General features: G+C 49.8%; 4 protein-coding genes across 4 annotated transcripts; 2 read left to right on the forward strand and 2 right to left on the reverse strand.

Annotated features, from left to right (window-relative positions):
* Positions 1 to 307: 307 nt before the first annotated feature.
* On the forward strand, positions 308 to 4634 carry M431DRAFT_495959 (hypothetical protein; the record flags this gene model as incomplete). Its single annotated transcript, XM_024917438.1, has 3 exons — positions 308 to 375; positions 456 to 3809; positions 3863 to 4634. 3 exons carry the CDS (start codon positions 308 to 310, stop codon positions 4632 to 4634), a joined length of 4194 nt encoding a protein of 1397 aa, XP_024773679.1.
* A 1710-nt stretch (positions 4635 to 6344) lies between these two features.
* Positions 6345 to 6963, reverse strand: M431DRAFT_448569 (hypothetical protein). The gene has a single exon (XM_024915247.1). The coding sequence runs from the start codon at positions 6830 to 6832 to the stop codon at positions 6518 to 6520; it is 315 nt and encodes a 104-aa protein (XP_024773680.1). The 5' UTR covers positions 6833 to 6963; the 3' UTR covers positions 6345 to 6517.
* Positions 6964 to 8149: 1186 nt separating this feature from the next.
* On the forward strand, positions 8150 to 10158 carry M431DRAFT_88207 (hypothetical protein; the record flags this gene model as incomplete). Its single annotated transcript, XM_024923886.1, has 3 exons — positions 8150 to 8393; positions 8762 to 9987; positions 10039 to 10158. 3 exons carry the CDS (start codon positions 8150 to 8152, stop codon positions 10156 to 10158), a joined length of 1590 nt encoding a protein of 529 aa, XP_024773681.1.
* An 843-nt stretch (positions 10159 to 11001) lies between these two features.
* On the reverse strand, positions 11002 to 14664 carry M431DRAFT_17410 (hypothetical protein). The gene is made up of 3 exons (XM_024913059.1): positions 13803 to 14664; positions 12901 to 13738; positions 11002 to 12835 (listed from the first exon to the last, which is right to left on the reverse strand). The coding sequence occupies exons 1-3, from the start codon at positions 14400 to 14402 to the stop codon at positions 11349 to 11351; spliced, it is 2925 nt and encodes a 974-aa protein (XP_024773682.1). The 5' UTR covers positions 14403 to 14664; the 3' UTR covers positions 11002 to 11348.
* Positions 14665 to 15209: the final 545 nt, after the last annotated feature.

The following is a 15209-nucleotide window of genomic DNA, read 5'->3' on the forward strand; positions in this document are numbered from 1 at the left end:
ATTCTCACTCAGAGCTTTGTTCACCTGGGCCATGTACTGGTTTTGAGCCGTCTCAACACGCCTCCACGGCGTCTCTCCATCAACCTCGCGCCACCCCTGTCAAACTTCCTTAATGCTAGACCAACAAATCTTGATATTAACCCGTCTCCCTCCCTCAATCACGCCCCCTGGCCCGGCTGCTTGAGTTTGCACGAGCTCGCCATTCCCTTTGCCTCTCCGCCATAGCCTCGTCCGCTCGACACCTCTACCGCAACGGAGCCCTCTCTCAGCTTGCCTGCTGCCTCCACGAGGCGGCTGTGTGCTGACCATGGCCGACTCCAACAAGACTGGGCACTCGGGGCCTCCAACTCCTACGCCAACGGGCCGGCAGAGAGCGTAAGTACTTCAATCGGCCCTGCGAGGCTGGTTCCATCTCCATCTGTTAAAAACTGTTGGCTGACCGGCTGCATGTGCAGGCCCACGATCACACTTGACACGACTGCTGTCAATAATAATTCGAGCAGCAACATTGTAGAGATTACCCAGAGTTACGACGGTCAGCACCAGCAGCCTACCTATACCCTCTCTCCCGTCTCTCCTCCAGACGACGCGGTTAGCCCCTCTACCATGGTAGAGCCGCCCTACGGCTTCTCTCAAGGAGGACGTCCCGAACCGCGAACCGACGCATCATTTGATTCCATCAGAGACAGCAGCCGGCCGACTAGTCCTCACAATGTCTCGACTCCCATTGCTGCGTTGGGGGACGGATTCTTGAACGTGCCAACAAACAATCTACGATCACGGCAAAACTCAGTAGATTCGGAGGATGCCAGCCGCTCGTTCGTCTCGGGAGGCGATACGACTGTTGTCGCCTCCAGTTCGACACAAACCGACAAATACAAGACGACACCAACAAACGACAGCATCATGCAAGATGACGCCGCATTGGACCCCGACCCCGACGCCGAAAAAGATTTCCTAGTGGAAAACAACCCCTTTGCGTTCTCGCCGGGCCAGCTGAACAAGATGTTCAACCCCAAGAGCCTTGCGGCTTTCTACAAACTTGGTGGCTTGCGCGGCTTGGAACGCGGTCTGCGGTCAGATCGCAAGGCTGGTCTGAGCACAGAGGAGAACCTGCTAGAAGGCAGCGTTACGTTCGGCGAAGTTACTTCTAAGAAGCACGATACTAAGAAGAACGATAAGCCCAATGGCGACGCTCTGGCACCTCCAGCACAGGCTGTCCGCGTAACATCCCAAACGAGTCGGGAACAGCTAGGGTTTCAGGATCGATATCGAATTTTTAGAGATAACCGGATACCAGAGAAGAAGGGCAAGAGCTTGCTGCAGCTCATGTGGATCACTTTCAATGACAAAGTGCTGATCCTTTTGTCGATCGCCGCCGCCATTAGTCTCGCTGTCGGTCTCTACCAAACCTTTGGCCAGAAACACGAGGCAAACGAGCCAAAGGTCGAGTGGGTCGAGGGTGTTGCCATTATCGTCGCCATTGCCATTGTCGTCATTGTTGGATCGCTTAACGATTATCAAAAGGAGCTCCAATTTGCCAAACTCAACAGGAAGAAACAAGATCGAAATATCAAGGTTGTCCGCTCTGGAGCAACGATGGAATTGTCTGTATACGACGTCATGGTTGGCGATGTGATTCACCTTGAGCCTGGAGACATGATTCCTGCCGACGGAGTTTTGATCGAGGGCTTCGACGTCAAATGTGATGAATCTCAGGCAACGGGCGAATCGGACATCATTCGTAAACGCGCCGCCGATGAAGTCTATGAGGCTATCGAGAACCACGAAAGCCTTAAAAAGATGGACCCCTTTATTCAGTCTGGTGCCCGCGTCATGGAGGGCGTCGGTACCTATATGGCTACGTCGACCGGTATCTACTCTACTTACGGCAAGACTCTCATGTCCCTCAACGAGGATCCCGACGCGACCCCCCTCCAGAACAAGCTCAACGTCATCGCCACGTACATTGCCAAGCTCGGTGGTGCTGCTGGTCTATTGTTGTTCATCGTCTTGTTCATCGAATTCCTCGTCCGATTGCCCCATGATAACGGCACTCCGGCTGAAAAGGGACAGGATTTCCTCAACATTTTCATCGTAGTTGTCACAATCGTCGTTGTTGCCGTTCCCGAAGGCCTTCCACTCGCCGTCACGCTGGCTCTTGCTTTTGCTACCACTCGCATGCTGAAGGACGCCAACCTGGTTCGACACTTGAAAGCCTGTGAAGTCATGGGCAACGCGACAACAATCTGCTCTGACAAGACTGGAACACTAACTCAGAACAAAATGCAAGTTGTGGCCGGAACAGTGGGAGTCAACCACGAGTTTAGCAGCTCTCGCGTCCAAGACTCCGAAGATGGCAATAGTAAGACACCTGTCTCGGAATTTGTCAAGAAGCTTAGCGCTCCTGTAAGGGAACTACTTTTGGACTCTATTGCCCTGAACTCGACAGCATTTGAAGGCGAGATTGAGGGAGAAAAGACATTCATTGGCTCCAAGACCGAGACGGCCCTTCTTCTCTTTGCCAGAGACCATTTGGGCATGGGGCCTGTCAGCGAACTGCGCGAAAACTCGACCACTGTACAGATAATCCCCTTTGATTCGGAACGCAAATGCATGGGAATCGTCATTCGGCTTTCTAGCGGAACACACAGGCTATTTATCAAGGGTGCCTCGGAGATCTTGCTCGCGCAGTGCTCGCAGACTCTACGAGATCCATCATTGGACGCCTCTGTAACCCCCTTGACACAGGAAGATGGAGATGCCATTAGCCAGCTTATTGTTTCTTACGCAAAACGCTCCTTACGAACCATTAGTCTGTGCTACCGAGACTTCGAATCTTGGCCTCCACCTGGCCTTCGTCCTGGCGAGGGCAAGGGTGAAGTCCTGTTTAAAGATTTGTTCCAGCAGATGACCTTTGCCGGCATGGTGGGTATCCAGGATCCTCTCCGAGAAGGTGTCCCCGAGGCTGTTCGGCTATGTCAGTCAGCTGGCGTTGTCGTTCGCATGGTTACCGGTGACAACAAGATTACCGCCGAGGCTATTGCCAGAGAGTGCGGAATCCTACAGGAGGATAGCCTGGTTATGGAAGGCCCCGAATTCCGCAAGTTGAGCGATCTCAAGCAGATGGAGATCATCCCCAGACTTCACGTGCTTGCGAGATCTAGCCCCCAGGACAAGCGTATCTTGGTCCAGCAACTCAAGGCCATGGGAGAAACCGTGGCCGTGACTGGTGATGGTACCAACGACGCTCCTGCTCTCAGAAAGGCCGATGTCGGATTTTCCATGGGTATCGCGGGTACTGAAGTTGCCAAGGAGGCCTCGGCAATCATCCTGATGGATGACAACTTTGCCAGTATTGTCAAGGCTCTGAAATGGGGCCGCGCTGTCAACGACGCCGTCAAGCGATTCCTGCAGTTCCAACTCACTGTCAACATCACCGCCGTCATTCTTACCTTTGTCACCGCCGTGTCTAGCGAGTCTGAGAAGTCTGTCCTCACCGCCGTTCAGCTGCTTTGGGTTAACTTGATCATGGACACGCTGGCCGCTCTCGCTCTCGCAACGGACCCCCCACAGGACAGCGTTTTGGACAGGAAGCCCGAGCCAAAGGGTTCTTCCATCATCTCCCCGACCATGTGGAAAATGATTATTGGACAAGCTCTGTACCAGCTCGCAATCACGTTCCTGCTGTATTATGGAGGCACCCATGTGGTTCAACCCATTGTTGGAGGCGACGACCTTGTTCACGAGGACATTGAAACCCTGGTCTTTAACACCTTTGTGTGGATGCAAATCTTTAACCAATGGAAGTAAGTATTTTCGAATAGTTTCCCCAAGTGGATGCATGCTAACAGAGCCATAGCAACCGACGGTTGGATAACAAGTTCAACATCTTTGAAGGCTTAACACGCAACTGGTTCTTCATTGCAATCAGCACACTCATGATGGGCGGCCAGATCCTGATTGTCTTCGTGGGTGGCGCTGCTTTCTCGATTGCGAAGAAGGATCAGTCCGGCGGAATGTGGGGCATTGCCCTTGTGCTCGGATTCCTGTCCATCCCCATTGGCATGCTCATCCGCCTCATCCCCGACAGCTTTGTCGTTAAGCTGGTACCGGAGTTTTTCAAGCGGCGCTCAAAGGAGGTGCCTGGTCTGACCATTTCCGACGAGGCAATGAACCTGTACCCAGAGCCGTTGGTTGAAGTGCGTGACGAACTTGCCTTCCTCAGGCGCATGAAGGGAGGGCGCTTGAACAACCTCAAGTATACGGTACGGCACCCCCGAGAGATGATTGCACGGTCTAGAAGCCAGTCTCACTCCCGGTCCAACTCCATCAATACGTCGATGGATACACAGAACCGCGAAGACAGCTTCCCCTCGCGCGTCGCCACACCGGTATCGCGACAACGTTCCCGGTCGGCCCGGTCGCGCTCCAACTCTGCGCTTGCACCGACGACCGTCATGGCTGGAATTATGGCGGCCGGAGTAGGGATGACGTGGTCGCCAAACGGTCGAAAACCGGAAGAAGATGAAGTGTTTCCACTCTACGAACAGCAACAAGCAGGAACAGAAGGAAGCCCAGAGCAGGGACAAAAGCCCGCACCAGGGCACAGCAGCAGCGAGGCGCAGAATTAGGCGTAAAGGGAGTTGAAGGCTTTGCATAATACGATTCCCCCAGGGTATGATGATTTGTTTATATCTTTTATTTTTTTCCCCTCTTGTCACTTTTTTCTCTCCCACCCTTTGCTTTTTCTTTTCTTTTCTGGGTAAAACATTGCATAGAGGGTGCGCTTTCGATTATTGATAGACGGAAATTCACTTGGTAATGCGACGAGAATTAAAATTGAAAGTAATGGCTTTTTTTGATACAACTCTTTTATTACTACAACTATTATTATGCTGTATGAACAGAATTCTTTTTTTATTCTTTTACATGTCGACTTGAGTAATGTGAAACTGTTGTGTTATGTATGCGTGTGTATGTGTGTGGCGGTTCGGACTTTGTTGGCTGTGACGGAGGAGGATAACCGATTTCATGACGGGAAGTGATTCAGCCACCCAAGTTTGCTACCTATCCAGCATCCTATATCTTAAATGAAAGCTATACGTACTAAAGAACTGAGCAATTACTACTTTACCTGGTAGATAAAGCAAGTGCTTGTACCTGTAGTATAGAAAATGACTTCTATTCTCTTTACATCTTTTTTTCAATACTTGAATTCCACGCAGTCGCTGGAGTGTTGGATAACGATTTTGGGGTGCTGGATAACATTTCCGATTCCATGGGGAGAAGGAAGTGAGTGATTCGGAGTCGCCGAGCGGTTATTGGAAACTTTGGCGTGCTGGAGCTAATCTAACGAATGGCGATTTGCGTGCGGCATTATCCCGACTCATGTGTCTGTGTATGTGTCCTTGAGTGACCATCAACTTAATCAACGGCGAAATGGTAAAATAGAATGATGTAGATGAGGATGCATAACATTGGGTAGCTAAGCTAATATATACTATACATATTTATTACACACTAGAGAGAGCTGTATATTACACGTACACTTTGTTGAGTTTTTCGATAGTTGACATGTGTCAGACAGACGGGAAGACAGACTGCAGCTAATGGCGCAAGGGAGGATTGGGATTGGGATTGGGATTGGGATGGAGGGGTTGGGTTGGGAGGGATTAGGCTGTGGTGGGAGGAAATAGTGTGTGTGTGTGTCTGAGTGAGTGATGCTGTTGTATTTAACTTGCGTACGAGGATGCTGTGAGTATTACTTGGGGAGAGGATTATTTGTTACATGGATGGATGACTGCTGAATGGATCGAGGCATATATATATCATTTAGATAGAGCCATGTGAAGAATTAACTAGCATGAATTCGAAATCGATGGAATAACAGTGCGAAATCATTTGTCTTTGTCTTTTAACGTCCTTTGTCCTCTCTTCTTTGGGCGGATTACGGAAGTGGTACGGGGGAGAATGAAAGTGGAGGTCCAAATACGGGCAGTAAAGTAAGAAATGGGGCAGCTAAGCAGGAAGTTGGGTTTATTGCTGGATACGGCAATGATGATAAAATAAAGGCCACTTTTTTGGGGGGCGCCGAGCATGGGTCGGAACCTGGTCGGGTATTAGCAGATAGGGAGCAACATCTCTCGGGTCGAAACACGTGTGCCCTCATTCTCTTATTTTGTGTGTGTGTTCTTGTGGGTTGCTGTATGTAGTGTACTTTGATTGTGAGCGCGCATTCCTATTGTGTTAGGTATGGCGGCATTTCGTGTCGTATCGGGGTAGATGATGGGTTTACTTGAGTATTCCTTGTCGTAGTTTGGTTGAATGAGAGAAAGACAGAGAGAGTCTAGATTTGGAGCGGGTTCATTATTTGTTACTCATTAATGGACTTTTTCAACTCCGTACTCTTTCCTTCTTCTTATCGTGTTGTGCTTGTTTAGTCATTGTTTGTTTGCGGTTGTTTTTTTCATGGCTGGCTGGGTTTTTAGTTAGGGGGGGACAAAAGACTTGGGAATTAAAATGAGTTTATGTGGCTTGCCGGCTGAGTGAGTTTTCTGAGTAAAGGCAAAACGCAAACGCAAGCATGATGAGGTGACAGATCAGGTTTGGTTAAAAAGAGACAGACGAGGGGGGGAGACCTGGTATATTTTGACATCCGATGATACTTGGGAGGTTTTTTTTTTTTTCTCGTGTTGAGGCTCTTGAAACGAGATGCACATGGCTGGTTTTTCCAATGAATTGACACGAGAGTTTTTGGAGCATTGGCAAAGATGACGAAGATGAATAAGATGGTAACAATGATGGATCTACCAAGGACTAGAATGAGCATTATTTGGACAGTGCGTGCCGTGCCATGGATGCACCTCTCCGGGTGGTGCTTTTTGCGGTGCGTCTTAGTCTGTATGTATGTCTCGAAATGTATCACACTAGTTGGCTCAAGGAGATTTGGTCTGATGGACGGAACGGACTAGACTAGAGCGAGTCGAGGCGAGATACGTGGACGGCTGTGAGAAGCCAGAAGGAGAGGCAAGGGGAACAAAGAAGCAGAAATTGATAGAATTCGGGTTGATGATGTGATACCTTGTGATTGATTCACACGTTGGCCAAGAAAAGGCAAGGCATCAAGGCAGCAAGATTCAAGAAAATAGGTACATGGTGAGATAATGGAAATAAAATAGATAAAACCCACGCTGCCACCCAATGATCACCTCAGATGGAGATTCTTGGTCGGTCCTTCTCTCGAGCTCTGATCTGTCTATTACCTTAACTTAATTCCCTGACCTGACCTACCCAGTACATCCTTATATGTACCTCCTCCCTCCACCCCCCTTGGCCTTTTCCCTTTTCCCTTTAGCACGGACAGGCCAAACCTCAGCCTTTTCTAATTCCTTTTTTTAAGACTCAATCTAGACCATTTCGCATCTTTTTGTTGCAGCCAACCGTCTTTTCCTTCTCCGTCCTTCTACCTTGTTCTTCTTCCCTTTCTTCTTCCCTTGACCTTGACCTTGACCTTAATCTTGGGCTTCTTGACCTTGTTTCCTCGTTTCAGTTGCACCGGTCTCACGCTCTGCCCGTTGTTCTGTTTTTAGACGCGGTGCGTAAGACTGTCCGTCCGTCTGCCTGTCTGTCATTGTCTGTCAGCTTTCCGAACTCGATACGGCCATCCCAGACCACCAGGAAATAGCAGCAACAAAGAAAATCAAAGCAAAGCATCCCTGCCCACCCTCCGACATCAACTTCATCATCGCCGTTTCAACGCGTGGCAACTCTCTGCTTCTTGGCGAATTGTCGCGGCAACTTTTCGGATCGGTTCCACAACTCGCTCTGATTCACACCTCGCCATCTATTTTTTACTTCTTTGTCTGCCTGCTTCACAAACACAGCCTGTCACCTTTTTTCGCAGACTATTTTTTTTTAACCTTTGTTCTTCTTTTCTTCTTTTCTTTTACATAATCGTTTCTTCTTTCCTTTATTTCTCTTTACCCCGGCTGGAACTCATCTGATTCCTTTGTTTGTTTTCCTTTTTTTACGTTTACTTCTACGTGTGCCGGCTTGTGGACCGAATCTTAAGAGATTCGACAGGCAATCACACCACCACGCACGCGCAAGATACCAGCCAAAACAGGATCAACTTCTCGTCTTCAACATGAAACGAGCGCCTGCAGGCAAAAAGGGCGTGACCCTTCCCAAGCGAACTCAGGCGCAGTTGAATGCCCTTGATCGGCTGCCCGAGAATCCAACGCTCGAGGAGATCAAGGAGGCCACCGTCCACGTCTCGCTGGCCGAACTCGAAGAGAGAGTTGCAGACGTGCGCGACTCGTGGGAGACGGATTCGTTGTTTGAAGATGCGCTCGAGGATCTGACGGATGAGAGTGGAGTGTTCTCTGGTAGTAAGTTGCCACCCCATACCTTTATTTTACTCAGCATCATGTTCTGCACATATTGCTGTATTCTGCGTTGTTTGTTGTTCTTCTCATCGGAAATGACGGTCATGAGTTGACTCATAATGCCTCATTTCGGCTTTGGGGTGTTGGGGAGACTCAGTGTGCCTTTTTCATTCTGTTCTATTTTTTAAATTTTTTTTGTTATTGTGGTGGCTTCAATCTCTACACTACGCAATACCCGAAGCCAATAATGGGCGCGACTAGTCTGGGGGATAGCCGGAAATTGCCTCCTTTGGTTGCTGCCACTGATTCGAAACTACACATGACCTGATCTGTCGTGATGGAATCCCCAGTGCTGACTCTCCCACTTGCAGGACCAGACATTTGCACTCCAGAAGAGGCATGTAGATTGCGTCGCGAACTGCGTGAACAGGGGCCTGCTGTCTTTTGTCAGCGCACCGTCGATGCTGGCCGATATAGCGCAAAGAAGCTCCTCAGCGCCTTTGGCATCCGGCCGCCTGGCTTTCTCGAGGGCGAGCCGGATGAGGCCTATTTCAGCCTCTTGTCGCTGGCCATCACGCGAGAGCTGTCCAAGCGGGCCAAGTTGCACCGCTACAACACCCTCGACGATGCTGTGCAGCTCATCGAAAAGTGCCAGAATATCATTGTCATCACGGGCGCCGGCATCTCCACCTCTCTGGGCATCCCGGACTTCCGATCCCAGGGCACTGGTCTGTATTCCAAGCTGGAGCATTTAGGCCTCAACGACCCACAAGAGGTATTTGACATTGAGGTGTTCAAGCAAGACCCGACCATCTTCTACTCTGTCGCCAAGGACATCATTCCCGCAACTGAGCGCTACACACCCACCCACAAGTTCCTGGCCATGCTCCATGAGCGCGGCAAGCTGCTTACCAACTATTCGCAAAACATTGACAATCTCGAAGTCAAGGCGGGTTTACCCAAGGAAAAGCTCATTCAGTGCCACGGCTCGTTTGGCACGGCCAGCTGCGTCCAGTGCCACTACCAGATCCAGGGCGAAAAGATCTTTCCAGACATTAGGGCCGGCAAGATCCCCAAGTGCACTAGATGTCTCTCGTCACTCAAGGCCTCTGGTGCTCCAAAGCGAAAGCGATCTGCAGGTGCAGAGAAGAAGAGGCGGCGGTGGGCTGACAATGACAGCTCCGAGGAGAATTCTGAGTACGACATCCCTAGTGCTGGCGTCATGAAGCCCGACATTACCTTCTTTGGCGAAGCTCTTCCCGATGAGTTCTCACGGCGCCTGACGGAAAATGACCGTGACAAGGTCGATCTGGTGATTGTCATTGGAACGTCGCTCAAGGTTACGCCCGTGTCCGAGATTGTCAGCTTTCTCCCGCCGCATATCCCGCAAATCTACGTTTCGCGCCAGGCTGTTTCCCACATCAACTTTGATATCGACTTGCTGGGCGATTGCGACGTTGTGGTTGCTGAGCTGTGCAAGCGGCTCAACTGGCCATTGGTTCACGAGATGGTGCCGGTCGACCAGAAGATTGATGTGCGCACAGAGGAAGGATACGCAAGCCGCCATGTCTTTACAACGAACAAGCCTGAGGCTGAAGTTGCCAACGAGATGGAGAACGGCAAAGATGTCAAAGGTGTTAATGGCAAGGCTTCTCCAAACGGCAATGTCAAGAGTCGCAAGGCCTCTCCGAATGGCGATGTTAAGAATGGCAAGCCTGTTCAAAATGGCAAAGATGGGAAACAAGCCAAGGGAACCAAGAGCGCCTGAACGGGTTCAGCTATGGAATCGGTGGATGCTTCAGTAAACAAGACGCTGGTCTTGTTGTCCTATTTCTTTCTTTCTCTTTTTCTTTTCGCCCCCCTCCCAGCCAGTTTCTTTTCAGCCGATACATTTCCAGCCTTGTCCGCTTAAAAGACATTCGGCGTTCCGGATCTCCTATGTTATTCCGTTTGCGTTTCTGCAATACGTTGAGCTCTTGTTCTTGTTTCTGTGTCTGCGTTTGTTTTCTATCAACTTCTGTTCTACCCCCTTGAGCCTACAACTGTTTAATTCGTGAGCATGTCAAGCGAGCTTTGGCATCCAATTTTTCTGCCCAAAATAATATTCTGTCGTTTTCACTAGGGATACATATACACGGGAATGGGAGGGGGGCTTAGAAGGGTGGCCTCGCTAATACGGGAGGGCATGACGAGAAAGACTTCTCTAGAGTTGTCATGTACTTCCCACATAGAGATTTTGAGACTATGATGAGAATACAATGATGTGACTGGTTCTAATCGAATCCTTTGTCTTTCCCCTCTCGTGTCATTTTTTTGCCTTTTTTGTTGAGGTATGCTAGTGGACTCTGGTGAACTTTGTTGTTAGCAGCCTTACTGGAATTAGATGGTGCGGTGCGTCTGAAGGATGGCGGGGGCGTAAGCAGGTTTGATGATTAGTCTTTTTGATTCGGAGCGATGAGTAATTTATCCATTCCAAATTGTTTTTTTTTGTTTTCGTATTGAGGGCGAGATAGGGAAACTTTGTCTCGAAACTCTATGTAACATGACAAGTTGAGCGTGTCGATCGTAGATACTAATTACTCACGCATATGTAAATTGCAGATATTATTTTCAACTCTTTAGTTCTTCTTCTTTAGAACATTTTGCGGAGCATTTTCATTATTGGATGGTATCTATTTATTTTGCAACTTCCCCCGTTTCCAGACATGCTATGTAGATATCAACGTCTTTTGTAGATAGCTTAGTCCATATGCATTATCGCAGCAGAGTACTGCATGGCCTTTTTTAAACCTTTTGTGATCTTCTAACCTTGCCCCTGCAGATAGTAAGTTACCTGACAGGCAAGGAGATTCCATGATCCTCTCATCCTTTTTGTACAAATTACACCCCTCCTCTTCGTTCCAAGCATGGATTCCAAATTGCAGATTATTAGGTAGTAAGGAAAATAATGAGTCTACGCTAAATCAAACTTTCATACTTCTCTAGACCGGACTTTGGCTGCTGCTGCTGTTGCTGCCCCTGGGGTTGCTGAGGGACGCTACTTGAAAACGAACTTCCGCTTCCCATGGCCCCCATCGAGCTATTGTTCATTCCACCAAAGCCCATTGGTTTCTGTTGCTGGGATGGACTGCTCGAAGCCCATACGTTTTGCGATCCTGTTGGCGGTGGCGCGAGACTGAATCCCGATAGTCCTGAAGAAGAAGGAGTTGTCATCGAGTTACCGGCTGGTGGTGGTGCGAGGGAAAACGATGAGCCGCGGGAGTCGCTCAGCGCGGGTCTTTGGGCGTTGAGCGAGTTGAGAGACATGTTGGACATGGAACTGGTCATGCCTTGGCCGAACGCGGAACCGGAGCTGGAGTTTGACAACGTAGAAGAATAGTTTGACGCCAATGGCGGCGGCGTGAAGCTCTTGGTTGTGGTTGAAGCGGTAGACGACCAACCGAAACTTGGTGCAGACTGCTGCGCCGGCGTTTGCTGGAAACTAGATTGCGTCGGCTGCAAGGGCTGGCTGAACTGTGTCGAGCTGGGTGTCATGACTTCGAAGCGGTTGAGGTCAGGAGTGACAGTGCGGAAAGAAGGCTGCTGACTTTGGAGCGTGCTCGTCTGCTTCACAGGAGGGCTCATGGGGGGCTGAGTCGACCAGGAAAAGGACGGAGTCTGGGGAGTTGCCGTTGACGATCGACTGACGCTGGCGGCGGCCACATGCGGTGAGTCCTCCCAGCTCGGCGTCCTTGCGGCACTCGAGCTGCCTCCTGTTCTTCCCTTGACCAGCACTTCAAAGTCATCCTCGTTGCCGTTTGTAGCATCGAACGCGGTTCCAGTCACTCCGCCAAACGCCATGAAGTCCTCGTTGATGGCGGCTGTAGATCCGTTGATGGAGCCGGAGAGCTCCTGCAATTTCCTCGTCTGTTCGTCTTCAACTTTGCGTGACAATGTCTTGATGAGGTCCATGAAAGACTGGAATTGCTTGAGGTTGAGAAGCGGCCCCAAGCTCATGCTCCACAGAATGGGCAGGATATCCATGGCTACGAAATCGGCGTCGGCTGTCTGCCCGACCACGTACATCAGATCCCGCGCGGCCATCATGACGGCGGGCTCCTTCGTCTTGATACCCTTGACTAAAGGCACAATCTTTTCTTGCATGGTGTATTTATCCAGAGCGCTGGATGATGACGTTTTCTTGGTTCCTTCCAAGCCACTGAGGCCTGCATCGTCTGCACTGGAATCGTTGGAGCCACCGCAGAGGACGACGAAAGCCTGAAGACCGCGGACTTTGATGGCAAGACTGTTTGTTCGACCAAATACTGCGGCAACAACGGGGAACAGCTCATTTTTGATTGTGCTAAAGTCCAGGACGGGTAGGACAACGGCAAAGCTCCTCAGAGCTACATCAACGATTGCAGGAGTGGGACACTCAATGGCTGCTATAATAACGGGCAATACGTCTGGGGTGTTCGTGTCAGTCATAGGTGAGATCAAATGAAGTTTAGGGTAAAATGAGAATGCTTACCATCTTTAAATTCCCCGCCGTTACTGTTGTCTGCTATTACTGATATGTTCTCTAAGAAGACCATCAGACCAGCGTCTCGGGCAGGATCTTTCTCTTGGCTCTGTTTTGCGTTTTCCACAAAGACAGCCTTCAAGGCAGGCCGAACCCTTTCACTAAATGCTCTCCGCGCTGCCGGCAGCAAGGTGAGTATCTTGAAGACATTCTGGAGGATCGGAGAAAGAAGATCCTTATCCTTCATCTCATCCAACAGCGCCGGCAAAAGCTTCTTTTCTAGAACCGACTTGGGGAAAGAGGGCAAGACTTTGTTGAGACCTCGCAAGAATTGAGACTTTTCATTAGGAGTTTTGGCAGGGAAAGTATCGAGAAACCGGATTGTAGAGACAAGGACGTTGTCAAAATACTCGCTTTGCTGAAATTCTCTGGCTGTCATTCTCTGCGCAGGCCTCCTTGTGATGAGCTTGGGGAGCACATGATTTGACAAGTCCCTGGGCAGTGGTCTAGACGAGAGATAGTTGTTGGTCGTCGTAGGGACGGTAGAAGGGGAAGAAAACGTCCTTTTATACGAAGAGAGGCTTCCATGGCACTCTATTGGCGACTGGTGGGGTGAATTGTATAGAGCCACACACAGCAGACCGAGTGAGAACATGTCGGCAGAGGGGGTCAGGTTGTTATCCATGACAAAATCTGGAGAGGTGTAGTCTAGGTTTAATTGGACAAACTTGGGTAACCTAGGGTCCAAGTTGAGAACTTCATGCAGACTAATGCCATGGATCGAGGTAGGCTTGGCCGAATTGTCTGCGGGACTACAGAACGACAGTCCACTAATCTTCCAGTCAGACTATTACATGGTTAGTTGTCGAAGCCTGCGGATGATAACGCTCATATAGAAGAGTTGGACATGCCTTGGCATTGATGAGGACTGCATCGGGAGTCAGGTTGCCGTGGACAAGGCCTGCATTATCATGTAGAAACTCCAATGCCTTGCTGATTTGTAATAAACCTTTTTGGATTTCCAGCTCGTCAATTTCGATTTCTCTCCTTCTGCGTACACCGTCGGCATCCTCTGTAACGTATCGGCTGGATCGTCCACCGGGGCCAGAACGTTCTTGATCGTCTTTTTCTTGTAGTAAGCCTGACAGCGACGCAGTGACAGCTTCTGTGACGAATTGCAAACCACCGCCTCTTGTTTCCTCCACTGGCTCGACAAGTTCGAGGACACTCGGGTGCCGCAGCTTGGCCAAACTGGACGCTTCCTTTTTCAGGCGTTCAACCACCTCCTCGACGCTGCGTTTGTAGGATGCAGCATTGCCCTTGCCCACAGAACTGCCGTGTGCGTCTAGGGCCTTTTTGTCAAAGACAAAGGCGCTATACGTCTTGCCAGTGGACTTTTTTTTCGCATCGTAAATCTTCCATGGCCCGGCCGTTGATGTAGGATTCGGAGATATCGTATAGTTAGAGGAGATGTTGGTGCTGCCAAAGGACTTGAGCGCATTGGAGAACATGATGGGTCGCGTGGAAGAGAATCTTATGTCGTAATTAAGAGATCATTTCATTGCGAGCAAACAAACGAAACAAAGAGGCACGATCTTGAATGCGCCAAAACGGCCTGATAGCACGGGTTAAATGCGCCAGCGCACTTGGAGTGGTACAGCAGGATTTCGAGGCTGAGGGCTTGTGCAGTAGGAGGGTTTGCGTATGTACTGCCGCTTGGCCAAATCAGAGGGCGAGGCTGAGCGATGACACGCGTTTTGGAGATTGTCCGAATTGCATGGAGCCAGGTTTGATGCTATTCGAAGCTGTCTGCTATTGGCCACGCCACTGATAACATGATGCTATCAAGCAGCTTGGCGACAACTGCGCCACGCCTGCAAGCCACAGGTGCTCTTAGTAGGCGTCTGACTAAGAAGGTTGATGTTAGTAACTCGTGCATGCAGAGAGACAAACCTGCCAAGTAACTGCTAATTCAGTCCCCGAAGTACGCAGTTTTAGGGTCCAGTACTTTACCCAGATAGAGTTGGCATCTGTAAAATATGATTCACCCAAATCCAATTAGCCAAACTCATACATCACCAACAACTTAGATGAGTGCAATCAAACTACTACAGTCCACGCTTCTCCTATATCGGTGACTCCTCGACATTGTCATTGTCTTCCCTGCCCAGACCAGCAAGTGACAATGCACCGAGTACACTAAACATCAGCGGCCTGCTACGGCTTGCGCGGGTACCTTCGGGCTGTTGAACCATCTCCGGGCAATTTCTAATTGCAGTAATTCATGTACTACAGTAGCCTGAGCACCAAGACTCGCT

The sequence above is a fragment of the Trichoderma harzianum genome, assembly GCF_003025095.1.
Source record: "Trichoderma harzianum CBS 226.95 unplaced genomic scaffold M431scaffold_7, whole genome shotgun sequence".
Classification (NCBI taxonomy): domain Eukaryota; kingdom Fungi; phylum Ascomycota; class Sordariomycetes; order Hypocreales; family Hypocreaceae; genus Trichoderma; species Trichoderma harzianum.